This window comes from Passer montanus, unplaced genomic scaffold (assembly GCF_014805655.1).
Source record: "Passer montanus isolate IOZ18808 unplaced genomic scaffold, ASM1480565v1 scaffold6, whole genome shotgun sequence".
Lineage (NCBI taxonomy): Eukaryota > Metazoa > Chordata > Aves > Passeriformes > Passeridae > Passer > Passer montanus.
Window position 1 is genome coordinate 12,535,897 of NW_024371037.1, and position 27,411 is coordinate 12,563,307.

Consider the following 27,411-nt stretch of genomic DNA (forward strand, 5'->3'; position numbering starts at 1 on the left):
TTGCCAAACAATTCATCCTTTCATGATGTCTACTAATACTTAGCAAATTTCCTCAGTACCCTGTAAGCATACATTTTCTGTATGTGACATAAACCCATAAATTCAGTGATGTCTTCAGAACAGCAGGTCATTTTCTGTGAATTAATGACTCACTAGGATAAGTTAATAATTCAAGATAATCACCTAGAAGTCTGCCTCAGCCAGGCATTTGTTCTAATGAATGTAAAATATATTATCAAATGTTTTGCATATAAGATCAATAGTATTGACAGTTCTTGGAAGCACTGATCATGACATTTGAGTGTATGCCAATTGTATTGTGGTGTTGCTAGTTTTTAGGGGGAAAATGATAAATACTGTATGGGAAAACAGTTAAACTGAAAAGGAAGCTTTTCAGTAAATTTTCAAATGTTAATTTTTTTTTTTTACTTTATTGTGTGATCTCAGTATAAAGTCTCTGTGTAGCTGGTGTGGCAGAAGTACAAATATAGCTAATGCACCTTCAGATTTTCTTTAAAAAAGAAAGAATGTAAAAGAATGCAGTAATGGAAATTTAATACTGGTGTAATTCAATAATATAAATACCAATGCATTTAATTTTCATATTCTGTACAAATGTTTTCTCTAGAATTTTTCCCAATGCCAGGTCAAGGGAAATCCCACTCCTTATGACAAGTAACTTAAGTGTTTATTTTTCTAGTAACTGAAGCATTTATCTTTTTATTTAAAGATAAATCATAATTTTGAGACAGCATTTCAAAATAATGAGCACAAGGTGTTTATTTCAGGAATCTAAAGGAGCACTCTGGCTCTCCCTAAATAAGGGAATTGGTTCTTTCTGCAATTGTCAGAAATCTGGTGTGTAGGAGGATGGCATTTATACCTGTCACCAATGAGGGCCTCTGCTGGGAGTCAGCATAGTGCAGAATATATTATAATTGTATGTAGTTGACCCCAGTAGTCTGCTTCTTAGCATGATTATAAAGCAAAGGTGAATCTTCCTGAATAAATTGGATTAAATATTTGTATAAGGAGACAACTGTAGGTCATTGTATACTTTATAAAAAAAGACTGAAGTTATTTAAAAAAATTTCTCACTCAAACAGCAAAGTGGAACATACAGTTAGAATGAAGCGAAAACAAATTGTTCTTGGTCACTATACATTTCAGACAGAGATTTGTTAGAAATATTGACACCGCCATCCATTGCTTGTCAGCAAGAGGAAAACATTCTGCTTCTGTCCTGTTTCATGTTTATAAAACTTCATATATTTTGCTAAATAGTTTGTTAAGGAAAATAAAGATTGCCTGTCTTACTGGGAGCTCCTTTTCATGAGTTTCATCCTCAGTAATACTGTGATGGGTCTGACTGATTACTCCTAAGAAGAGAGCCATAATTCATGTATATTTCAAACATATTTGTATATATAACAGAACAACATAATCTTTGTATTGAAAAGGTTATGTTTGTGCTGAAGCTATAGGAGGCTAGTTTATTGTATAGTTAAATCTGAATGTGTAGATTTCTTTTTCACAAAGCACTTAACAAAAACTGTAACTTTTTAGCCCAGTGATGCTTTCCTGAGCAAGCCTTAAAGCTTAGGGTACAAGTACTGACATTTTCATATTGACAATGGGTGCCCAGAGCAGTGAGAGGTCTAGGCTGGGATATGAATCTTGAAGTTACCTCTATTGATAGACCTTACTACCTTAGGTTATTGAAAGAGTTCTCCCCTTTCTCATGCGTATCTTCTACTCTGAGGACATTTGCTGCTACATACATAAATGTATTGAGATGATTTTATAGAAGGATTTTGCCCATTACTCTGGAAAATAGAGTAAATGTTGTTAAAGTAGCTATTTTAGTTTTACTAAGTAACCCCTTATTACTATGCAGCAACTCCTCAAACTCTTAATTTGCAGCAGTTAGACTTATCCTGAAGCTACATGTTTGTGATATTTATGTTGACTTTAAGCATAAAATTTAAAAAATACTTTTCAGAAGTCCACTCAGAGTCTTAGCCTGTCTTGTCCTGTGATAGCTTTGTACTAATTCTGTCTCTGCTTTTTCACAAAGACAGTGAAAGTAAACAACAGAGCAAGTCTGTAAGAGTGAACTAAAATGCAAAGCATGTCTGCATAGGCAGTGAAGTGAAGTGGTTACTATGGAGGCAACAAACTCAGCTTCCAAATATCAGACTTGGCTTTCATACATTATATATCCTTCATTCAGTGCTGGATTATTTTATTCACAAAGTTTAGGATAATTTAAATGAAACTGTGCAGGCACAAGGTGTTATACAAAACAGTTACAAGGCTCAACTTGAGTCTGACAGAATTGGGAAACGCAATGCGAGCCTATGAATGTGGAGAATGTTTTTGTGAGAAACAACTGCTCTCCCATGGTGAAGTACAGTATGATTTTTGAATTTTGGTATCTTAATTTCAAATAATTATTTCCAAAGTATTGACTTAAATATGTCACTAGTGACTTCATGCCCATTCACCATAATTATTTAAATACGACAACATTTTCAGAAAGTCCTGTGCTACCAGGCTCCCACGTGCTCTGGAACACTTCCTCGCAGACTTCCCAGTCCATTTTCCTTCTGATTGTTGAATTTGCACCCATCTGTTTCACAGTGTTTAACTTTGAAAGGCCTTTCTTTACCTCTAGAACTGTAAAAGCCGGACATCTCCATCAGAGCTTTTTTTTTTGAGCATTTGTTTACAAAAGGTGCATTTTTCCTGCTTTAAGTAATTGAAGATCTATAAGCCAAGTCACAAGGGAGCCTTGCCTGACCATTTTGCAACAATCAAAACACTGATAAAAAATACTGTCTACAGCTTTAGACTCCTTGTTACCTACCAGCAAGATCTAAAAATATGGTTACTGTTGTATTAAGGAATTTTTGTGAAAAAATCTGTGTGAAAAAATTCATTGGCTTCATCTGGGAACAAGATATTTCATAAAACAGGACAACTGCATGTTTACCACCTGGAAAGCATTTGACAAAAGACTGAAAATAATCTCCCAGTCCCTGAGTCCACTGCTTTGCTATGACTAGCAGTTTTGGGATTGTATTAAGTTCCATTTTAATATTAACTTGATTACTTCCACTATTTTTAATTTAGAGATATCTATTTTTTATTTAGAAATTTTTAAGAAGCCTTTTTATTTGCTGCTTGCCTGCCTGATGACTTTGGGAGAGTTATGCCCCCTTTTCTAGTATCTCCCTGCATTAGCATTCCTACTCCAGCACTTTGAGTTTGGTGTACTGCCAGCAAATTAAGTTGACTCAAGTATAGAATGGTTTTGCAAAGTTCAGCAGATGAAGCAGTGTCTGGCAGTTGCCACTGCACTGAGCATAGCAGCAGAGAAGAGAAGGGATGACAGATGTGTGTTTGGGAAGTGAAAAAGAGTTTGCAATTGGATTGAGATCTAGCTAAATGAGAAGAGAGGGTGAAAGGTAGGGAAGGCCAGATAATCCAAGAATGGGAGAACAGAAAGAAAAAGGGATCTGCCCTGGCTTTTTGCCTAACACTGAGTCCTGAGTCAAAGCTTGGGCCAATTCCACTTGTGGATGTAGGGCAACAGTTTCGTCATTTGTGGAGTTCCTGTAAGTTGCCCTTTCTGTTAAAGATTGCAAGGTGTGAATCAGACTCATTTATGTTAGAAAAAACCTACAAAGTCCAGCCATTAACTTAATACTGCCCAGTCCACCACTAAACCACATCACTAAGCACCACATCTGAATATCCTCTAAATACCTCCAGGGATGGTGACTCCACTACTTTCCTCTTCAGTGTGTTCTAATGTTTTTTGGTGAAGACATTTTTCTTAAATGTCCAACCAGAACCTCTTCTCGCACTACAAATTTTGCATTTTCCACAAGACTGAGACTGGACTGACAGAATTCAAATTCTAATGAGAATGGATTTTGAGATGTAATTTTGTTTTACAGCTAAAATTACATACATCTGTGATTCATGCAGTATTTCTTTAAATAGAGTAGAACCTTAGGAAAACTGGAGGAGGAGAGGGCCTCAGGTGGTTATCTGGTCTAACCTCCTGTTCAAAACAGGCTAAACCTCAAAGCTGGGTTGGGTTGCTCAAGACTTAGTTTTGAAAATGGCCAAGGATGGAGATTCCACATCTGCTCCAGCTCTTGCTCTGTACTTTTTGAAAGAATCTGGCTGTTTCTACTTTAGATAGTGGAACCATGTGATTAGCTTCCTCCTTGGCCTTCTCTATTCAATGGGGTAAGCAAACATACTTCCATGCCTCTCGTCTCGTATGTTATGTGCTTCAGACCTCAAACCATCTTAGTGCTTCTTTACTGTATGTGTTCCAGTTCTTCAGTGTTTTTTAACTGGGTGTCCAAAGCTGTACAATGTATCTATCCCCAGTCTGGCCTTGTGCATTATTGAATAAAAAGGGATAATCATGTCTCTTGATCTATTGGTTTTGCTTTTAGACCCAGTGTATGTCAATAATGGGTAATTTATTGAATATTCTGTTCATATGGACCCTGTTGCACACAGGCAGTACCATTCCATAGGGACATAGCAGTGTAGAGGAAAGGACTGACACATTGAAGACATTCCAGCTGTCCAACAGGAACTGATAAACTTGATAGGAACCAAAAAGGTTTAGGGCTGCACATAAAGTTAGCAATGCTTCTTAGAATTTGATTTGTAGCTTGAAGTTATAGTATCAGTTAAAATATCACTTTATATCAACAAGATTTTTGCACCATCGTATGTGGTATAAAGAATCTTATTTTGTTTTCATTATTTTGTTTTGAGATAAACAGGGATTGACATTGTATCTCTGCAGCCGTAGATCAAATAAATTTGCCTTGTTTACTTCTAGTTATTTAATTGAACAGAAGTTTAGAGTGGCAAGGATGCTCATGGACTCTAGCATGGATGAGGAAGCTTTTGTTAGTTACCAAGACATTCCATACTATTTGAGATCATTCAGTATTTATGTTTATTGCATTTTGGTTAATGTACTTTTATAAATATATTTTAAAAGCCCAATGCTTACCATAAATATTGTAATTAGTAAGTTATAAATAATTTAGATGAGTTTATATAGTATTTTATAGCTATAGAATAAATTCAATAGCATGAGAAAAAAAATTAAGACAGCAAATTTAGCAGTTCTCCAAAACAAGGATCAGTGAAGTTTCTTGTGATCTCAGTATCTTTTGTACAAAACTCCAGAGTCAATCATGTGGGAATTCTGTTGCTGTATCTCAAGGGCAAGCATGGAGAAGGATATGTCATGATTTCTTAAAATTAATTAAAAAATATTTATATCTAGCTTTCATATTTCTGTATTGCTAGTTCAGTAGGCATCTTGGGATGGGCTTTTTCTAGTTTTATGAAGTTGGAGGAATTACTCAGAATCAGAAGGGTTAGTTTCTGTTCTTTAATGTTCAGAATGGAAAATTCTTTGTTGTTTACATTTTCTTTGAATGCACATAAATGAAATCATAACTAATTTAAAAAATGGTGAAAATAGTTTTTCACAAGAATTTCAGCTTTTTACATAATCATCTGTATGATTTCTGGAGCTGCAGATTTAAACAAATTACTCTAGTATTTCCTTCACTGAGTCCTTAATAGTACAGTTTAACTAATAGCATTATTTACTCCTTTAGTAGTTGATCATTGTAAGCAAAAGCAGTGCAATGAACATCACTTTTTTAACAGATAATATTATTTGAAGTATTGATTAGGATGTGATTAATATCATCCATAATCTCTTTGGAGGAGAAGACACAAGTCAGTTGCCTTTCTTAGTCCTGCTTCTAACTTTCAAAAACTAACATGTGTCTATTTCCTGTATAAATGCTAGAAGTTGTGTCTAAATTGAAAATCATTGGGAATTTACTGTTATTACAATAAACCTAAATTGGAGAATGTTTAAATATAGAAATCATTGCACAAAGTTGTTAATTATCATCACAAACAGATTTGGTATGTATATTTTATGTTCCTTTGATCTTTTATTTGTCAGTATTACAAAAAGATTGTAATATTCTAGTATAATATACCCACAAACAACTGATAACACTAATTTTCCCATGGTGTAGCATGTTTAATTATATTGACAGTATCAGTGGAAATTGTTTTGTAAGCATGTTTTAAATCTAGGGTTTAAAGAAAGAATTAAGCCTCACTCTAACAATTATTAAGATTTTAGATAAAGATTAATGGGGAATTATATAATGGACAAAAACGTCCTTGTATTTAGTTTTCTAGACTAAACATGAGCAAAGGCTAATGGGAACTGAAGAGACCATTCATGTTAGCAGTGTATTTAGTGTTTTGAGCAAGGCGGATGGTATCCAGAAAGGGTTCAAAGAGCTTTTTGTAGGTTGAAATGAAGAGTTAATTAAAAGAAAGCAAACTCAAAAAAACCAGTGATCCTGGTTTTACTGCTCTAGCACAGCTGTAGTTACAAGGAGTTTCTGTAAAATGTTTCTCCTCTCTAAAACCTTTTTTATTGTAAGGTATTCCTGGGTAGAGTTGCTTTTCCTTATTGTTCTAGTAATGTGATGGTCAGATATGGGATATAGCGAATTCAGGGAACTTTAGAATGTAGGGAGTGCTTGCATTATACCTATTATAGTAAATACTGTCTTTCTTTTATATTTTACTTGTTTGTATAGATTCTGAGTGGATACAGCTGTCTTCATCTCTGCTATTGGTAGTGTTCTCAACCTTAAGTTTTACCTTTATAACTGCTGATTTTAAGGCATTCCCAGGAAAAAAAAAAAAAGCTCTGTTCAATTCAAAGTCCAAGTTAATCTATTTCTTGGTTGGAGTGAAGGTCATTTTACTTTCAGGAAGTGCCTAAGTTTTACCTTTATAACTGCTGGTTTTAAGGCATTCCAAGGAAAAAAAAAAAAAAGCTCTGTTCAATTCAAAGTCCAAGTTAATCTATTTCTTGGTTGGAGTGAAGGTCATTTTACTTTCAGGAAGTGCTGAATGTACTTCTTGAGATTCAGTGGATCCAAATCTCATTGTCTGAATGCTTCTCAGGCTTACTGTCATTCACACTGATTCTTATTAGTCTTGAAGTATTTTATCCCAACCTCATCACACTTTTAAGATGTTGCTAGCGAAAAATGTCTCTCCGCAGTTCCAGAGTAGCATTTGTTCCTGGTAGTATTGGGCTGAATTCTGATCTCCAGACAACTTCAAGAAGCCTCATATGCCCAGGGCTGTGCTAATTTAATTGACAGTTGCAGTTTCTTTTGTGACCGTATGTTATGTCTAGTACCAATATTTGTATTTCTTGTTAATTTACAGGATGGAGGTCTGCTCCTAAATAATCCTTCTGCGCTGGCAGTTCATGAGTGCAAGTGTCTCTGGCCCAATGTTCCATTGCAGTGCCTGATTTCACTGGGCACTGGCCGGTATGAAAGCGAGGTAAAGACCAATGTCACACACACCAGTCTGAAAGCCAAACTGACGAATGTTATCAACAGTGCAACTGATACAGAAGGTTGGTGTCTTAAGATACACTTGTACTGTGACTGTATTCAGTTTTATTTATGGCTCTTAGATCATAGTTCCAATTCAGAGAACAATCTTCAACCTTTTTTCTTTCCTCTTCTCTACCAGCCCCATGAAACTGAAGTGTGTCTCTTTGTAACTTACTGTGTATAGTTTTAGTACCAGTATTACAGGTTTTCTGGAGGATAAATATTTCTACTTGAACTTTAGGATAAAAGGCATATTCAGGAATTAATTTTAAAATAATATTTTCTTATATTTTATTTGTTTTTCCCATAACACAGAAATGCCTAATAGTTAATATAGAGCATTTCTTTTCAACAGCTTCAGTAAATACACTTTTATACCTTTACTTTTCCCAGGATTGTACTGTATCTTCCAGTGCTGATGACTTCTATTGCTGTCAGGAAAAACCAAGCATCTGTTTTCTAAAATAAATTCTGTTCCTAGATGGAAGTGTACTGGAACTCTGTCACTAGCAGTTTACATCTGTTTTATTTTTGTAAACAGGAAATAGTGATACACAGACAATTTCACCTCCCATTACAAAGGAAAGTGATACTGCAAAAAGCCAGGGAACAAGAAATGGTCTTATGGTCTAGATCCCTTGCTGTATAGTCTCTGTCAGCTGACTGTCACTAGTAGGAAAAAACTAGATTTTTGATTGCTGTTTGGTTTTTGCACAGCTGTGGAAAGGCAGTGGGAATTGTGGGAAGGAGATATGTGCTGTCTACTTTCTATCAAAAAGTTTCATTGCAGCTGAAAAATGGGGCAGGAAATTTGAAGGGAAAAGAAAGAAAGGAAAGTTCATTGTGGGACCAAAGGAAAAGAAACGGAAAGAGAAGAGAGTAGATTGGTGCAAATGGGAACTTGTTTTACAAAGGAAAAAAGGGAGGGTATTAAATAGGGCAAGAAAGACTGGATGTGGCGAGACAAGAACAGACACAGCTGAGTAATTTGCAGGAGGAGAGGCCAAGACAAGACTATTTCAGATTTACAAGAATCGTTTGCTTTTATCTTATACCTGATATCTTTTTCACTTCAAACTTTTTATATATGACAAGAGGTATTTAAAAGAATGGAGGAACACATTAAGAATACAAAGAAGATAGAATGAATGCTGAAGGAAGTGATAGAAATGGAATCTTAAGTGAGCCAAAAAAAAGATCTAAAGGGAGAAAGAAATAGGTTATGAAAAAGACCATATAAATGCATTACATAGTTTTTTTTTTATTTTACTAGTTAACTGAAGTAATATAATTTAACTTGAATATTTCAAATTAAATGCATGTTAAATTCAAACCTCAAATCTGTAGTAATATATTAAAAATTTATTAATAGTTGTAAACAAAATAAAGCTTTAGTCCTACATATTTTTACTTTGAGATTGCAGAAGAAAATACATGTTGTTTTCATTATACGTACTTCTGTTACTACCAAGTGTAACAAATCACAGGTATCCTGAAATGGGAATATGGAAGTTGCATTCCTGCTCTTCAGGATATGCTCTTACTTGTTAAGGAATGGAATGTAATTAAAAATCTAGATAGCTACATAGCTTACTTAATTGTCATACCAGTGAAGTTGTCTTGGAATAAAAGATGAGTCTTTTCCAGAGTAAACAGAGTTACAGGGTCATTTATAAACCGCCTAATGAGAAAGGGGCTTTGATGAGGCAGTGGTGGAAAAATGTTTACTCAGCAAAGCAGCACATATTTACTCTTACTGTGTCATTCCAGAGCAGTTTTTGTTCAGATCACTTGCAGGACTGTTCAACTCTCTCATGTGAATTGAACTGTTTTCTTCATTTGTTTTCAATACAGAAGTTCACACCATGCTCGATGCACTGTTGCCTCCAGATACTTATTTCAGATTTAACCCTCTTATGAATGAAGACATACCTCTGGATGAAAGCCGTAAAGAGAAACTCAATCAGCTGCAGACGGATGGAATTCGTTATTTAGAACGAAATGAAGAAAAACTGAAAAAAGCTGCAAAAATATTAACACAAGAAAAATCAGCTTTGCAGAGGTTTCGGGACTGGATGAAATTAAAGGCTGACATGTATGAAGGCTTGCCGTTTCTTTCCAAATTGTGAATAAGTAATGCATGAAAGATAAATGTAAATCTTGTTTCAGAAAATCCATTTGGTACTGTAAAGGAAGAACGTTGATTCAGGGTAAATAACATCTTTGGAAAGCTATCAGAATTCTGGGGAAAGCCATTCAGGATGGCTGTTCTGTGCACACTCATTACAAGGTTTTATGGTGTTAATTATTTTTGGAACTTAATGAACCTTACTGTTGCTCTACCTTAATTTCTAAAGTCGGTAAAACTGAAAATTATGGAAACAATTGTGCAATGCATTTTTGGATGTATGTGCTATGATTGTGGCAGAAAACCTTTATTTATCAACTACCAGGCTTATTCAAAGTTAATTAAAAAACAATCCTCATTCACTTTAGTGTAGGCAGTATACCTGTTAGGCTCTTATGTAGGCAGTGAATTTAATAGAAATGTAATATTCTTGCAAAAACTCTGCCTGTGTTAATTGCACTTTTACATCTGAAAGATAACATTTAAATTTGTTTTTTATTTTAGTGGATTTTGTACATAACAGTATTGAGTAAAATGTTTGGATGACTATAAATGGCCTATTAAATTATCAACATTAACTGGTATTTTTAGAACTTTCTGATTATTTTTTTATGGTAATAACTTCAGATTGATTAACTCATTATTTGAAAGTGATCCCAAGCCCCAAAACTTCACTTAAGCAGCTATTCCAGTTAAAGGATAAAGGAAAGAAAATATTGAAATAGTTCATATGAATGAGAAAGTTTCTTATGGAAACTTAAGTTTTGGGTGCCAGACTTGAAGTGTAATTCCAGTCAAGAAGAAAATTAGAAGTTGCAGCATCAAATTATATAAATTTCCTTTTGTCCTCCAACTTTCATATATGCATTCTCCTGAAATTATGTCAGGGCTGTGAAGTTAACTTTTAGGACATAGTCCAGTCCTATTGCCCGTTCCTTTGGGTGTGCTTCCTGCATATGCCATGAGGGATGCCGTGAGCTGTGACAACCCAGTGTCTCACACAGCATTCTCAGCAACAGGAAGGTACGTGGGAGCTCTTCAAAACAGTGCAGTGAAATTTGAGGTGGACACAGCTGCTGTCACGTGTTGACATGTACCTGTTAATAAGATTGTTTGCCAGGTGCCTGGGGGAATGTTTGTCTTACAGTAGACAGCTACAGTGCATGAGAATATTGACTGGATAAAATGTAAGCTCTATGCAGTAGCTAAAGCATCCAGTTTCACCAAAATCAATGCATTTGTCACTTTGCTGTTTGGAGCTAATCACCTGCCATTGCATTATCTACTAAAAATAACATTTATTATGATAGTCACCTTCTGTACTTATTTTAAAATATTGAAAGTGTTATTAGGCTTCAGTTTGGAAAGAATTATGAGGCAGACAGCTGAGATTCTTGGAGGTGCTACGTCGTATTCAGAATGTGAAAGAAAACATTTGATTGGGATGTTCTTTTTTTCTTATTTAATTTGATATATTTTTAATTTTGACCTGTGTCATTTTACTCAGATATTCATCCTTTTCATCCCACGTTCTCTCCCTTATGTTTGCCACACAAGGCAGAGATTTATGATCACAATCCAGTCTCTCTTTTGCATTTCAATTATTAAGAACTGAGTAGAAGAGTAATGAGATCAAATCTTTCCCATAGGTGTGAGATGATTTAAGCATATACAAAAGAAATGTCAACATTTTTCTGATAGAGCTACTTTGTACAGAGTTAAACCGTGTTGCACCATAAGTCAAAACAAACAATATCAAGTAGTCTCATGAAATAACACACATTGCATACTTCTCTGGCAAAGAGCAAAGTCCACAGCATCGTCCATGAGATATCAAAAGCATTATCCTGAATTCATAATTTTCCAGTCACAGTTTTTTGGGGTAAGTATTATCTAAGGAAACAGGTACCTTTAGTGAACAAAAGTGATAATGTTTCCATTTATTTCTTTTATATAAATAAAACCTCATGTTCTGAGCATTTTATTTCAAATATAGGGTAAAAGCTGGATTTGTGACAATACTGTTTTTGCTGGAAGCTGCTCTCATATCTTCATTCACCTCTTTTTCCCCTCCTCTTTATTGCTATAACAGTATTTTTCTTAAGTGTGGCTTTTAAAAGTATATATGGAATTTAGTTGAGCTATAGAGTAATTAATTCAGACTGTTTTAGGCCTCTGTGTACATAAATTCACAAGGTGCTTGTATTGAATGCCTTCAAATTAACTTGATCCTCGGTATTGCAAGTGCTGCACTGTCATCAGGCACTAATGAGTTTTTTCTCCTCTGTAAACCATTTTGAAATGTGGAGATGCAATAGGTATTTCACTTGAGCTGTAATTAGTTTTTAGTTACTTCAAAAAAAACCAGCAATCTCTCAGAAATCCTAACTACTATGGATGTGTTCCTGCAGTATAAAGTAAAATTATTTTCAGGAAGTTTGAGGCATTGGCTGTGGAATGCTGCATGATACTTTAACAGCAGAAAATGGAATAAGAGCTGTAGTAGAATGAGATCTCGCTAAATTAGAAAACAGAATTTTAAATTAAAGGGGTTTATTGATAGGGAGCAGAGGAATTAGCACTGGGTCAAATACAAGCAGGTTTTAACTGATCTTTGTGATGGACTGAAGAACATGATAATTCTCTTCACAGATGAATCTAGGAGGGATCATGAGTATTTTGAACAATATGATTTCAGTGCAGCATGGATTTGAGAAGAGACTAGCATAAAAAAAGTGCCTCTGAAGAATAAAAATGTTAACAATGGGAAGAGGAATACTCTACTGCAGAACATCATGTTAAAGGAATCCTGCTTTGAAAAAGTATCCCTGGGAATGCTGTGGGGCTATTCAGTTAAAAAACTGAAATCGCCTCAGCAGTCACAGCTGCTAAAATAACTGTATCACTGCACCAGAGAATTCCCCAGACAGGAAAACGTGAGCAAACCTGAAAAAATTACATGAGTGTGAGTTTTGAATTTAGAATAATCACAAGAAGAGCGTAAGTAGATAAGCATTCTAGGTAACTTGTGCATTCAGAGACGACTGCAAGGTTTGTCCGACCAGATGATTGTTACCATTTTTAAATGTGCCTGTATCCTGGAAATAAAATCAGGAACTATTGGTGTCCCTGCCCACAGCAATAGGGATGATCTTAAAGATGATCTTTAAGGTCTCTTCTAACCCAAGCCTTTCTATGGTTCTGTGATGAGTTTAGGCTTTAGTTGGGAAAGGGAAAATACCAAATTTGCAAAAGTGACAAAATGCCTTTGATTTTGAAAGGCAGAAAGAAAGAGTGCAGACTAGGATATGAAAAGGAATAGGCATAAAATAATCTCCTTTTATGCAAAGTCAGAAAGAGAAAAGACTCTTAGGTTTTCTTAGATGCCCTCTTAGGTCACCTCTTAGCTTCTAATTATCTGTGCACAGGGAGATGTTAATTGAAGGAGCTTTCATTAACAAAGGAAGGAAAATAAAACTTTTAAGTGTCCAAATGTGACCACGTTAAGATACTTCCTGTCAGTGTCCATTCCAGCAGTGAAATGAAGATACTGATTCTATTGCACAAGCTGCAGGCAGCCACAGTTGACTATAATTATAGTTTTGGTCAGTGCTATTAGAGAAAGATATATTCAGACTAAAACAGATGCAAAGAAGGGCTGCCAAAGGGAAGATTAGGAGAGTGTGGTTTGTTTCATCCAGCAAAACAAGGGCTCGATGGAGGGAACCTGCTGCTGTTTAAAAATACTTCGAGAAGGAAAAGATGATAGGCTAAGGGACAACGCTTGCATAATACCAAAAGTGCTCAAACTTAGAAAGTAAATTTAACCTGAAAGTAAAAGGTGCTAAACCCATGAGGAGCAAGGTTACAGAATGGTTACACAGAATCAAAAGAGCAAAAGAAACTGATTTAATGTAAATTTTAGAAATCAACCTCCTGAAGGGGATTCTATAATGCATTGTGCCTACCAGATTCCATGGCCAACTGAATCCCTTTAACCTCTGTGGCAGGTGAGAGCTCATTAATCCCTCATATATAGCAGAATCCATAGGCTTGTGGAAATGTCTAACAGCTTCTTTTCTTTGGTTCTAATAGATAAGGATTATGTCTTGTCTTTGATCCATTACTTATATTTCATTTATTTTGCTTCTCTTGCTGAGCTGGTAAAGGGAGCTGATACAGGCTGAAGTAGTACAAGACAAATGAAAGGTGAAAGAAAAATTTGGTATGTGCTTACTATTTATTGGTCACATTAATTTTTCATCAGAGATTAAAGTACTCATATTCTGCTGGGTGAACAAATAGTGCTGGTTTTCTTCCATTACAAGATTGTTCTCAGAATGACACGTATGAAATACAAACATAGTCTGTTGCAGGGGAGGGTATGTTAAGGCCTCCACTGAGCTTAAGGACTGCGCCCCAGGCCAGCTGTGATACAAACCCTTAGACTTTTATGTTCAACTACATAAGGCAAGACAGAAAACCCAGTTTGGGTTTTTTCACACTGTTGCTTAAACAGTGAGTCAAATTTTCAGACCTTGCAGAACTGTTTTGTTTGAAGGACAGTTTGCTGCTAGAAGTAAGATATGTTCTTGGTGCAAACATATTCTTTTACGAAGAAAAATAAGCATGCCAAATGCCTCTTCCTCAAACTGCAGGAACAAGATAAGTAGGCTCTTTCCTTGCTCCAGCTGCACATCACTGAGGTGTAAACTCAAGGAGGTGCTGCCCCCCAGTTCCCCTGGTCGCTGTTGAGCCTCCTCATTCCCCTACCTGCAGTTGTGTCTGCTCCTGGTACAGGACTGTTAATTCCCGTGTGCCACCTTGTCCAATACTCTACTGATGGCCTTCACTGTTTGCAGATACTTATATTATTTAAATTGTTCTTTCTTCAAGATTAAACAAAAACAATTATTTATTTAATAAAGCTGGCAGTTTCAGTAAGGGGGAACCATTAGCAATTTTCAATATACTGTAAGATTCAAGAAGCAATGAAATTCTGTATTACTTAAATCCCTGGTAATGCATATTTAATTTATGGAAACAGTTCAGTTTTGCTTTTTATTTATGATTTCATTTTATTTATTCATTTCTTATATCAATATCATTAACAGCTATTTCCGTATATAGTTGCAATAGCATAAAAACTATACAGGAGCATTTTGATATCTTTACCTTTCAGGAAGAAGCTGTAATATAACATTTTCACGTAAAACTACAGAGGCAAACTGGAACCTTTGAAGAGAGACAAACTAATACCTTTGAAGTGAAATGCTGAGTTCAGCAAAGTTATGCTGCTAGCACTTAAAATCTCTTTTTTTCTTTTTAAAGACCTTGGAAACTGAAAAGGGAACAGATTTTTGTTCTTACACCATTATTTTCTAATTGAATGATGTAATAATCATCACACTAATACCGCAGGGAAATGGTCTTCTAGAATGTCTCAAAATTTGGATAGCAAATCCTCAAATGTAACTCCTTAAAAATCTGGCATGTGTCCAGGGTGTCATTTCAACAAAAGATGCTGTTCCATACTTCCTCACTGGCTGCTCTGTGGAAACCAGAAATATGGTCCTGTTGTTTTGTAAACCTCGTTTGATTGTATTTTCAGGCAAGAGAGTCGAGGAGTCAGAAACCTTGTAACAATGGGACAACAGGATCTATATTGCTAAGAAAAAAGAAACAGAAATGTTGGAATGTTTACAAGCTGAGTAGGGAATGTCTACATCATCCTACAAGGAAGGGTAGGTATTTCAGGTAGAGTTTAATATGAGGAGTCAAAGGGCAAAATCATTGACACTGCTAAATCTGACTTCATAGCATTAATTCATAGAATCTACTAAGACATAAGCATGGCATAACTTCCAAACCTGAGCACCGTGTCCATTCCAAGCAGGTCTAAACAATCTAGTTATGAATACATTAGTAAAAACAATAATAGTTCTATACAGAATAAGTTTTAAATAATTTGCACTAGATACATCAGAAATCATTGGGAAGAGCTGCAGATTAGTAAAGAAAGCTTAGATGAGATTGTCAGGAAGCAAGTGTGCTCTGGACAGCTGTTTATTGCGTGGGTTCATGTATATATATGGTTGTGTATATTGGAGATAGTAAAGAAAAAAACAAGATAAAATACTTCCAGCATGACATTGTTCCTGTATATTTTATGCCTGCTCTGTACAGCGCATCTACTTCAGATAGAGAGAAATGGAAAGCTTTTCCTCATCTATTATGCAGGGCTTAGCATACTGCAGCCTCTCAGGTAAACATTACATGTTTTCAAACCAATACATTTACAGTAGGTGCATCATAATTCCACTTAAAAGAAACACTGTTAAAAAAAAAAGATTGGTTTCCTGAACTGCATGTATCCAGCATGTGTTAAATCATGACTGTGGGATTGCTGCTGCCTTCTGTCAGTATGAGGTTACTGGTGTGAGGTCCTGTCCCTGTGGCACACCCAGAAAGCAGCATCATTACCACACAGTTCTGGCTGCATGGAAGCTTGATCATCCTGCAAATGGCCCTGCTGGCATAGGACACTGCAGCTGCTGGACATGGGCAGCAACTGGGCATTCAACATACTTCTCCTTCACACTGAAATTGGAGCCACTTCATATTAGTGATCTTTCTGACCAATCAGGCCTTTAAAAAGTCAAAGCACACAGAACAAGATAGTTCGCTTTCCATCTGTGGATAATGAGGAAGAGACTTAGTTCATTATTACCATCGAGGACACAATGCCTTTGCTTTCCTCCCTCACAATAGCTCCTTGTAAAGAAGAAGCTCTTGCAGCCAGGCCTCAGAAAACAATACTCCATGGTCAAAATAGCTCACAGTTAGCTCAAAGTCACTAAAAGCACTGGAAAGGACAAGTTCTCAGGTCCCCAAAATACTTGAAATGTCTGGTTTCCTGCTGGACTTAGAATGCCAAATCCTGAAGGCATTGTGAGAGTCTTAACAGTGTCAAGAGACCCCTCTGCAGAGGTTCCAATGGTAAATTCCCCATTGCAAAAGCACTTCAGGGATGTGGAGTCTCTAGAAGAAATAAAATCCATCTGACAGCAAGTACCTTGTTCTAGTAACCTTTGCTATGGAGAGTATCCCTGACAGACCTGATATCAATTGCCCAGCTGACATACAAGGATGTTAGTGAAATAAGCAGCTATTCTTAGCAGGAAGATGGTGCCAAGCCTTCTCCTTTCTGCCTGGGACAGTTCCTCAAAAGAAGACTCCCATGCCAGCCTTCTGTCCCAGAGAAATCTACTGTACAAGAGACACATAGTTTGCAAGCCAGATTCAGTGCTGGGCTGAGGGGTGTTAGATCAAGTTCTCAGATGTGTGTGGAAAGGAGTGTTTCCTGAACAAGCCAAAGGATCAGCACTGGTGCTGCTCTGCTACAAACCACTTGTATTGCTTTGGTTGTCACCATGGGGTGACACAGGGATAGGCAGGCTGTTACTCCAAATTTATTTCTCTATTGTGTGAAAGGGCACTCTGCTGGTGATGTTGGTAAAACCTCGTTGGTCCCAATATGTGCCTGTGCTGCCATGCTTTTCCAGAGAAGTGCTATCTGTGACTCTATGAAAGCACACCGCATGGAGGGGGTATGGAATATGTGCTGGCAGCCTCAAATCACTGCAGGGCACAAGGAGGTGTTCTGACCAGAATGGTGGAAGTCATGTTCCTTGGGGAACATGGATCCTCTGGACAAAAGCTGAGTCTTTCTCCAGAGCCTGGAAGCATTAGGGATGCAGCCAGAGGCATTCTAAGGGAAGATAATGAAGGAATATGAAACTGTACAAAATAGAGCCAAAGCCTGTTCAAAGTAGCAAAGAAAACTTCTAATTAGGTGCTCAGAAGTATGTACTTTTTTATGACAGTTTCTGGACAGCTTTTCTTCTCTAGTTACCTAAAAAGAAATGAGAATAAAGAGCTTCTTCAGAAGGTAAGTCACCTTGTCAGACTGTATTTGTAAAAGCCAACAAACTGAATCTCATAAACCCTTTCTCCACAACAGTAAACAAAGATTAGAAAATGATTGAATGCAGTTAATTTTGTAATCTGATGCAGACATGCTCAAATAGCTTTATAGAGATATAGCACTGCAGCCTTCCTTTTGCTTAAATTAAACAATAACTGCTCCAGCTAGCCTATATTTTAGCATTAACCTCTGCTCTGCAGTCACTGCTGTGGAGGTCAATGAATCAGATCACAGAAGGCTGAATGTCAGTGTTTTACATCTTCATCCAGGTATATGTGCTAGAGCTGTGCTTTCTCTCTAAGCATATGTCTCTATCATTACTAAAACAAGGTGTCATGGTAGATGGTGGCAAGTAGTCAGCTGTGCACTCAACTACATCTATCATTCCTCATCACGGTGAAGATGTCTATCATTTAAAGTTTTACTCAGACAAGCCACCTTGCCTTATTCTCATCTTGCTTTCAAGGTCTAGAACAATAGCTGTTGTGAATCCAGCTCTGGGTTTACTCCCCTAGGGACAAATGGTATATAGCATTTCTGTAGGAGTTCTGACCCGAGTACTGTTTCAAGATGTTCCCTTTTTCTTTCCCAAAATAGATAAATTTTTTTTCTATGTCATTGTTCCCCATTCTGAAGAACTCATATTTTTTTTGCTCTGCCCTGTGGAACTTGTCTGACTTCTGACACCCTTCTAATGCTGTGATGTAAAGTACTGTCTTTAAAGATCACATACCTAATTTTGAAACCCAATGCTGATGTTGTAGACAATTGTAAATGGTTTATAGAACAACCTCTGTGCTCATCTTTTCCTCTGTTTATTTCTGGAAAAGAGTGGACTTGCCTAAGATAGCTCTCTTCATGTTAATTCTTGAATTTCTGCCATAGAACATAAAATAATGTTACAGTATTACAAGTATACTGCAAAAGTGTTACAGAAAAAAAAACAATAGTTCAAAATGTCAGTGTTACAGCATTTCTAAACCTTTGAGTCCAGCTCTAATGTTTCTTAGATCAACAGATGATACAAGAAATAAGAAAATAATTATTACATAGCTACAGTGACAGATCATACATAGATTTAAAAGTCACAGAATCAGTTCCCTAGGTCCTAAGGTTGGTTGACCCACATTGCCCCTTGCCACATGCATGAGAGCCAGTGCCAGCCTGCAGACCACTTTGCTCATCACCAGCTGGGACTTTCAGCACCAAGGAGCAACAAAAATGCAATGTTTTATGTTTTTAGGCTTGCTTCCCCTCTGCCTTTATTATTAAAGTAATCAGAGAATCATAGACTATCCTGAGTCAGAAAGGCCCCAGGAGAATCATTAAGTTCAACTCTGGGCCCTGCACAGGACAGCCCCAAGAGTCACACCATGTGCCTGAGAGTGTTGTCCAACTTGTCTTGAACTCTGTCAGGCTGGTGCTGTGACCACTTCCCTGGGGAGCCTGTTCCACCTTTTCCTTATATCCAGTGTAATCGTTCATGCCATTCCCTTGGGTTCTATGGCTGATCACCAGAGAGGAGATCAGCACATGTCCCTACTCTTCCCCTCATGATGAAGCAGTAGGTTGCTATGAGCAATAGGTTCCCTATTCCCCTCTAGACTGTTCCCCATCTCTGTTGCCCTTCTTTGGATGCTCTCTAACAATTTAATATATTCCTTGTATTGTGGTGCCCAAAAGTTCACACAGTGCCTGAGCTGAGGCTGCACCAGCACAGAGCAGAGTGGGACAATCCCCTCCCTCAACTGTTTGGCAATGAAAAAAAAAGAAAAAAAAATCAATTGGTATTAGCATGAGTAAACCAGGAAAATCTTTTTTCACCACTCTTGGTGAATGACACAATTATCATACAGTCTGTGCTCTGTGGTCACTTCAGCCATCTGATTTGAGACCATATAGCTGATAAGTACACTAATTTGCTTCTGAAAGTTTTCAAAATACTCAAAGGAACTCCTGAGCTGAGGAAACTGCTGGACTCCTGTAGCAGTCAGCATCACAGCAAGCAGGGAAACAGGTTCTGGCACTGGAAGAGGCGAGTGATAATTCTTTAAATGTGAGCCGTGCCTGAGCACTTTGGAAGGTGTAAGGGTATTTACAGAATGAAAGACTGACAATCTTAGAACACAAATTGGAAAAGGGGCTCACTTCCAGTGAGTGAACACCAGGGATCGTAATTACAGGGTGATGTGTATTTGAGTGACACACAGCACAGAAATGGTATATACCCAAACTTTGTGATAATTCTGTATGTGATAGTATCTCTTCCATTAAAGTGTAAATAGTGAGACAGAGAAGAGTAATTTCCAGTGTTCTTAGAAACTGTGTAACTTTCCTCTAGTTTGTGAAAGGAAAATGATATGCTCTTGCCAGAAAAGAATGGAAAAATAACAAAGCTCAGGGTCTATGTGGCAAAAGGCAGAGGGTTAGGGGGGATCAAGCAGAAGAGGACATAATAAAGCATTTGGTGCTGTACTGAGGAGTGCTATGCCAGTAAACCATGAATTGGAAATGATTAAACAGAATACAAAAACACAAGCAGAAGCCCATCTGCTAGAGACAAAATAGTAAAAGTAAATAGTTATATTTGCTTTTTATGTATCCATGCAATTTTCTGTTAGGAATGAGGAAATAAAAGAAAGGTATTCCTTCTGTTTATGTTGATGCTCCCACTGCACATGAAACAGACTTTTGCAAATTTGTTGTACAAGTCAATCTTAAAAGCATGTGGAAATTATGCCTACCAGTATGTTACCTGACAGCATTTGGAAAATCTCAGTATTTTAAAATCTTAAAATTCCTTTAATTTGTTAAATGTGTCATTACATTTCTTGTGATGCACAAATGCATTGGGTTTAATTAATTTCTTATGTTCCCTAATTACCATTTTCAGCCATATTTTTTCAGAGTAATTTAAAGTATTTGATTTATCTAAGGCAGATTTCTTGAACCCTTCTAAATTCCTAGTTCATACCTAGAGGTCCATACAACTAGAATATTCCCATGGGATCTCAGCTTCTCTTCCAAAGGGCTACTGGTTGGCTGTTCCAGTGATCATCAATCACATCTTCTAAACATCATTTTGTGCCTGAACTATGACAGACCCTAGGAATTATTAACTGATCTCAGCGCCATTGGAAGCTGAGAATACTCGCATACCACACAACAGTACTCACTGTGACTGAGGGCATGGGCTGCACAAGGATTGCTTTTCCTCTTTCCCTGAGTCTTTTGCCAGTGTGAATTGTACATTTTCCGAGTCAGAAATCAGGGGCTTTCTGTTGTATTTTGAACAACAATAAATAAAACCATGAAGAGTAAAACCTTTCATTTGAAATAATGTTAGTTTTCTGGACCTTTAAAAATACATTTTTATCCTGATATCGTGACCAATACAAGAAAATCTTGGAAATATGATTGATTATGCAGAAAAAATAAAGCTGATTGTTCACTGTTGTCTGCTTCAGAAAGCTACAAGGACCATGACCTGACATCTCTCTGCTGCAGAACCAGTCAATGTATCCAGAGATTTTCTCACTGCTAAAGAAATCCAAACATAAGCCATTAGGGCAATGGTGTGTTTGTAATTTAAAACGAATTTCATTCTCAGAAGGTACAGCACATTTAAAGAAAAGGTGTATCCTAAGCAAGCAGACTAAAGCCCTTTGGGTATTTTTGTAGTTCAAGACTAAAGGCTAACTTCAAAAGGACTTAATTGATAGAATTTTTCACAAAGTTTTCCCTCTCCGTGTTCTCAGTTTCCCAGGCAAAGCCTTAGCTTTTTTCTAAGGCTTATACATGTGATCAAAATTTATATTCATGTATTGGAAAAAGGAGCAGCCCTTACTTTTTCACCAGCTTTGCACTTTTTCTCTGTTATCACAAAATACTTCAATACATTCTCAGTTTTTGAATGTGTGTGAAAATCGTTAAGTTCATTCACATCACAGATATGCACAATAAAGAAATGCATTAATCGTTGGTGGATAGGAATAAAGTTTCACTAAAGTAAAAGTTACAGCTCTAATAGTTATTATTAGGCATTTCCAGAATCTTGGCATTTCTTCCTAGATCATTTCCGTAATGGAAAAATCTCCACTGAAGACAAAGTTCCTGAACATGTGAGACACTTTGCTGAAGGATGAAACAGGTTAAATCATAACATCAAGCTTGACTTTAGGCTCCTGCTTTTGAAAATGGGACTGCTTAGTATTCCACACTTTAGAAGTCCTTTGGACAAACTGCCTGTGTCTGTCGGCTTTTGATCTCTGTGGAGTAGTTTTTCAAGAACCTTGAACCTTGAGTTATGCTTCTGAGAGATTTTTAACTGTCTCAGCCAACCTCTTCTAATGGAAAATGTGAAATCTAATTATACATACAAAAAGTGTTTGGTGTTTGCAGACAGTTTAATCCCACTACGTGTGAAGGACTTCCTTTATTTACATAGCAGATAAAACACTGGTCCTGTTGAAATTAACATCAAGTTTCCATTGACTTTAGCCATTTCACCATGTTGAGCACAGCTGTCAAAAATAGATGTAGTTTCTGTAATATGACAGAAAATTGGTATTAAATACAAATTTTATAATACTTTCTCTCTCAAGTTTCTGAAAAGTTCCAATGGTCCTTTATATCCCTTGAAATCACCTTTTGAATAAGGACAAATGTACTGTTGTCTGCATATATGGTATCTGCAAATGTTGTAAAAAGTTCATCTCTCCATTGTACCTGAAAATTTTGATCTCTTAAGCATTCTCAGAGCACATCCACCTGATCAAATAAACTTGACACAAAACCAAGCTGATGGTCTTCTGCAATTAGAATTGTTCAGGGTGTTTGACATATGTTTAACTCGTTTTCCCAGCCTTTGCTAACTAGCAGCTAAGAAATTGAGTACTCCTAATTAAAATGGTGTTTCCCTCTCTCCTTCTGAAGGCATTCCACTTTCCATGGAATTATTACATACTCATATGCACAAGAGAGAATGCTCTAATCATTAGTCAAGGTACAACCTAGACACTCAAGCCACTGGGGACAACCGAGGCCACTTAAAAATCTAAAACAGCAACAAAAAAGACACAAAAAAAGAGCAGTGACATACATTTAGACATAGGGTTAAAACTCAAGTTTCCCACTAAACAGTCAAATATATCAATTACACTTTTCTTGCTTGTGTGAGATGTATTTTATGTGTGTAATCTTACCTTCTCTCAGTGTTTAACTATCCTGTAAGGGTGGATTGAAAATCTATCTTCACCCTCAGATGTTTTGTAAAGTTTGTGGCCTGAGAAGTTGAAACTCATTAAGTGAAAGAAACTTAGCTCAGTGTTCCTGCTTTCTTTATACGCACTCTAATGCTCAAGCTAATGAAAGATGGGGTAGGTGACAGCATCGACAGTTCCCCCTCTCCACCTACTTCTCAAATAACAGAATCAAGTCCTTTCATTTTTCATTCAAGCATCTCATTCCTGAAAGAAGTTTTCACCCTGTGAATCCCTGGCAGTATTTGCCACCAGCTTTCAATAGCATAAGTCCTACATAGGCATGATTCAAACCATGGCATTTCCACGTGGCTGTCTCCAACTGGCTCTTGCCTTAGCCTGCTAGCCTTGGCTTCCAGGAGAGCTCTGATTTCTTGTAAGGGAAACCTAGGTGACAGCTTATCGGTGCCTAGGTGACAGAATCACACACGGAAGTACCTAACTAGTCACAAACTGTCTGTTGAGAGACTAGCTCTGAAGACTTAAATTATTTTTCAGTTGTTGACAGCGCATCACAACACTTCTGTGCAATGTCTTTCCTGTACAATCCCTAGCTCTCAACATATTTTACATAAAGCATCCTCTGCCTGGTGCTCTGTGAAAGCTGATTTGTTACTGTTACCAAAAAGTGCAGCTTTTAACATTAGACATTATCAGTTAAGCTTTTGAGCTTGTCTTTGGTCTCTCTTCTGCTTAGAAATATTCTCATTTTATACTGCTGTAGTAAATAAAGAGTTCTGAAGAGTATTAGTCCAGCAGTTAAGTGCATTTACTTTACTACTATAGTATAAAAATACCTCCAAAATACATATGAAGTGCCCATAAACAAACTAGATTGAAATTAATCTCAAAAGTTGTTCAGTAGTAGATTGTGGCCCCCAAAATCTACTGAATATGATTAATCTAAATTTTATTGACTTTCAATACATTCAGTGGAGTACATCTCACTCTTTCATTTTGTAAAGTACTTTGCAGGCTACACCATGCTCCATTCACCATTGTATGACCTCAAGACAAGTGGAACAGTGGGACAGTGGCATAACTCACGTTAAAATCACATGGAAGGCATTCAGCTGAGTGCATGCAGACTCTTACAATGTAGACATTTACAGCTAAATGAGACACCCGCTGGTCCTGTTACAGTCAACGGAGAGAAAGAGGCATTTCTAGGATGCAACTTGGCTTATTCTAATGTAGACATCTAAAATAGGTTAGATGAATCACTCACTAGAAGCGCCTATTTCTGGTTCCCTTTATGCTCAGTGGAGAGACTGACTAGCTCAGATGCAGACATTCCCATAGTAGACATCTAAAGTTAGGTGAGATGAACAACCAAAGATGTCTTTCCACATCTCTTTTAAATGTCTGCTTTAGGAAGAAAATGTCAAAGAATTATTTTCAGCTAACACTAGCCTGTGACAGCAGTTCTCTGGCCACAGAGAGAAACACAACTTTCCCAAGCATTGCTCTGGGAAAAGTCTGTGAGAAGATCAGAGAAAAGAATGAGAAACAATTCTTAGCTTAACTTGATACACCTGATATTGTGAGCATGTGGAATGTGTTATGGAGATTTGTTTGCCAAATGGTGGCTTCATAATTAGCTAATAGTAATAGTATTTAAATTGGAGGACCAATTAGGTCCACCTGTAGAAAACTAGGGTATAAAAGTATGGGTTTCTAAATAAAGATTATTGATCAGCTTTCTGTAAATACATGGAGTCTATGTAACTTATCACCCAGTGGGGGGCCCCTTACAATGACCCTAGCCTTTACCAAAGTATCATTTCTCTGGGTATTTTATTTGTAACCTCTTCCTACAAACACTTTTCAAGATCTAGATCACAACTGATACCCATTACAGTCAAGTTTTTGATTTTTTTCTTTGCCACAATACTGCAATTGTGAACCAATTTTGTATTTCAAATAAATGTGTTGTGTACCTGATCAGTACTCCCCTAAACAGAGACTACTAAAACTCCAACAAATGAATATAGAAGAAAGCAGTAGATGATAGCTAATTAAACCAAGGCTGGTAATAAAGGAAAATGAGGACTAAGACTATGCTTGGAACTGCCCATCCATGGATATAATTGCAGCAGACAAAGTGAGAAGAAAGGCTACAAAAAATAATATGATGACTACAGAAAAGATGCAAGGCAGCAGAGAACTCTGAAAGCTAATATTCCTTCAGCCACAAAACTTCAGCTTGTCATAAAGGCTGTTGTTGTCTATGCCACCAAGCTCACCTGCTTCTTTTTGCTTGGTGCCACCATCCTACTGCCAGTATGGGTAGCAGTCACCCAGACAAGCAGAAGCCATCACCAGTAGCTCCTAGCTGTATAAACCTTTGAATTTACTTGTTTACTAAGAATTATGCCACAATTTGCTATTGAACGTGTATATCTGTTTATCTATGTAATATAAAAAAATATAGATTTAAAATTCTGAGGGGAATCACAAGGGTGTAATAATACCAGCTGCAACACTACAGCTTCACCCTACATCAGTAGAGCTGTTTATTACATCAGTGTAGAGTTGTTTTTTACACCCTCCCTGCCCCAGTAAAATCTCTTCATTTACATGGGTCTTGTGGTCAAATTTCCACCAAGTTGTTTGCCACAGCCCACTGGTTTGTGCCTATAAAGAATCGTATGCTGGCCACCCAAATACTAACCAGATCTTTGATCCTACATTTCAAGAAAGGTAAACTTTCAACTGAGATCTTTCCCCTCAAGTGTCCTGCAGTTCTACAGTCAACCTCCTGAAGATTTGGTTCATCAATGGAATCCATCAGGGATGCAAACAGACAGATAACTTTTCAGCGTTCTCTCTGCATTTTATACCTACATTTTCACAAAGCCAGGAGTGGCTACACTCCTGATGGGAGACAATATTGTGGAAGAAAAGTCAGGCAGTATCCTAGCATTTTAAAGCCATCTGTGTATACACTGATGCACATTTACTTAGACTGTAGTGTTTTGTAGTTAAATAAATCAGTTGGAAACATGGGAGGTGTATAACAAAAAATAAAAAAGCAAACAGATGAAAGAACATTGAAACACCTCTCTGTATATTAAATGGTTTTTCTTCACATTCATCTAATCTTCTTTGCATATTCTGGTCTCAAACATTAATATCCTGGCTTCAGATTGATAGAAGTTTGAATATCTCCAGTCTGAAGCAGTAATGTCTGACTTATTGTTTAACCCTTGGATATTTATATTCATGTGCTATATCATTTACAGAATCTGTTATTTATCTCAAGTGTTGTTTTCAGAAGGTCAGATGTTCAGATTTAACTTGTCAGAGTTGTAATGTGGTTTCTGCAGAGATGCAGAGTAAGGGCTATTTGCTCATCTCAGGCATTGCATTTTGCACTATTAAATTATCACTGTAGAGTTCACCTTGAGAGCTGCTCCCTGAAATGTATAATGGTTAACAAAAGTTGCCACCTTGCAATGCACAAAAGGCTATTCCTATAGCGGCTGATCCGAAGGCAAATTCAGTAGCAGCAGTTAATCACATTTACTATGTTATAGTAGGATTAATTTTGAGCAATTCTAAGCAGTCTTAAAGTTACATTAAAATAATTTCTGATGTCGTTCATTAAATGAACTGTCGTGAAAGGGAAGCAGAGCTCTGTGAGAGGTGTGCTCAGCAGAAAGGTTTAGTTGGAATAAGCCCCGTTCCCGACTCTTCTCCAAATGGTGTCACGCAAAGCTTCCCTTTCAATGATCGCATCCAAGCGCCCGCCTTCCTGAACTTGTGAACTGCAAATTTAACGAGTTCAACAGGACAATTCTCGAGTGTAAAATAATATCCTTGTCTCCAGTTTGGGAACTCGCTGAAACCATCTATTTAGAGGGGCACTGCCTGGCTAAAATAATGCGGCTATTTAAAACACCGCCCTTGCCGGGGGGGCAGCTCCGGGGGTGCCGCGGGGAGCGCTCGGCTGTCCCCAGCCGGGGCAGGGCACAGGCGGCGCCCGAGGGCCTGCGGAGCACGGGCACTGCTGGGGAGGCTCAGGGCCAGGTCGGTCCGGGAGCCCCTGAGCGGTGCTGCAATGTCGATTCCAGCCGGGTTTTAACCCAGGTGGCGGAGGCAGGGAGCGAAAGAGGGAGGCAGGAAGGGATGCCCAAGATGGACGCGCCCCGCGCCCCCTCAGGTGTGAGGGACCCGCGCCCCGCCCCGGCCCCCGCGCCGCGCGCGCGCCCACCCCGGCGCGACTCGCGCAGACGCGCACAGCGCGGGAGCGCGCCCGCCGCGGCTCTTCTCGCCGGGCTGCCGAGCGGGCAGCAGCAGGAGCAGCGGCACCGAGAGCGCGAGCAGCCCCTGGACCCTCTTCTCCCCGGGCAGAGAGGGGCCGCACCTTCCCGTGAGTACCGACCTGGCCGTCTCTGTCACCGCGCCGCGCATCACGCAGGGTGAGCTGCCGCGCCCGCCGTCGCGCCGGTGTCACATCCATCCCCGCGCACCGCCGGTGTCACATCCATCGCCCCGCACCGCCGGTGTCACATCCATCGCCCCGCA

At 37.9% G+C, this 27,411-nt stretch overlaps 2 protein-coding genes and 1 long non-coding RNA gene across 39 annotated transcripts in view; 2 read left to right on the forward strand and 1 right to left on the reverse strand.

Moving 5' to 3' along the window:
* Positions 1 to 10,217, forward strand: part of PNPLA8 (patatin like phospholipase domain containing 8) — a 34,642-nt gene extending 24,425 nt beyond the window's left edge. For all 3 annotated transcript variants that reach the window (XM_039726735.1, XM_039726734.1, XM_039726736.1), the window contains exons 9-10: positions 7,330 to 7,525; positions 9,360 to 10,217. In XM_039726735.1, coding sequence (XP_039582669.1) covers positions 7,330 to 7,525; positions 9,360 to 9,634 — 471 coding nt within the window. In that variant the 3' untranslated portion in view covers positions 9,635 to 10,217. The remainder of the gene's footprint in view (positions 1 to 7,329; positions 7,526 to 9,359) is intronic.
* On the reverse strand, positions 9,991 to 27,378 carry LOC120510683. Its single transcript, XR_005629546.1, has 2 exons — positions 27,269 to 27,378; positions 9,991 to 15,301 (listed from the first exon to the last, which is right to left on the reverse strand). It is a non-coding gene; the product is annotated as an uncharacterized LOC120510683 (long non-coding RNA).
* Positions 27,133 to 27,411, forward strand: part of NRCAM (neuronal cell adhesion molecule) — a 143,448-nt gene continuing 143,169 nt past the window's right edge. For 34 of the 35 annotated variants that reach the window (XM_039726712.1, XM_039726713.1, XM_039726714.1 and 31 more), the window contains exon 1: positions 27,135 to 27,256. The gene's annotated coding sequence lies outside the window, so the exon portion shown is untranslated. Of the gene's footprint in view, positions 27,306 to 27,411 lie in introns of all 35 variants that reach the window. The other variant, XM_039726697.1, reaches the window with a different exon arrangement.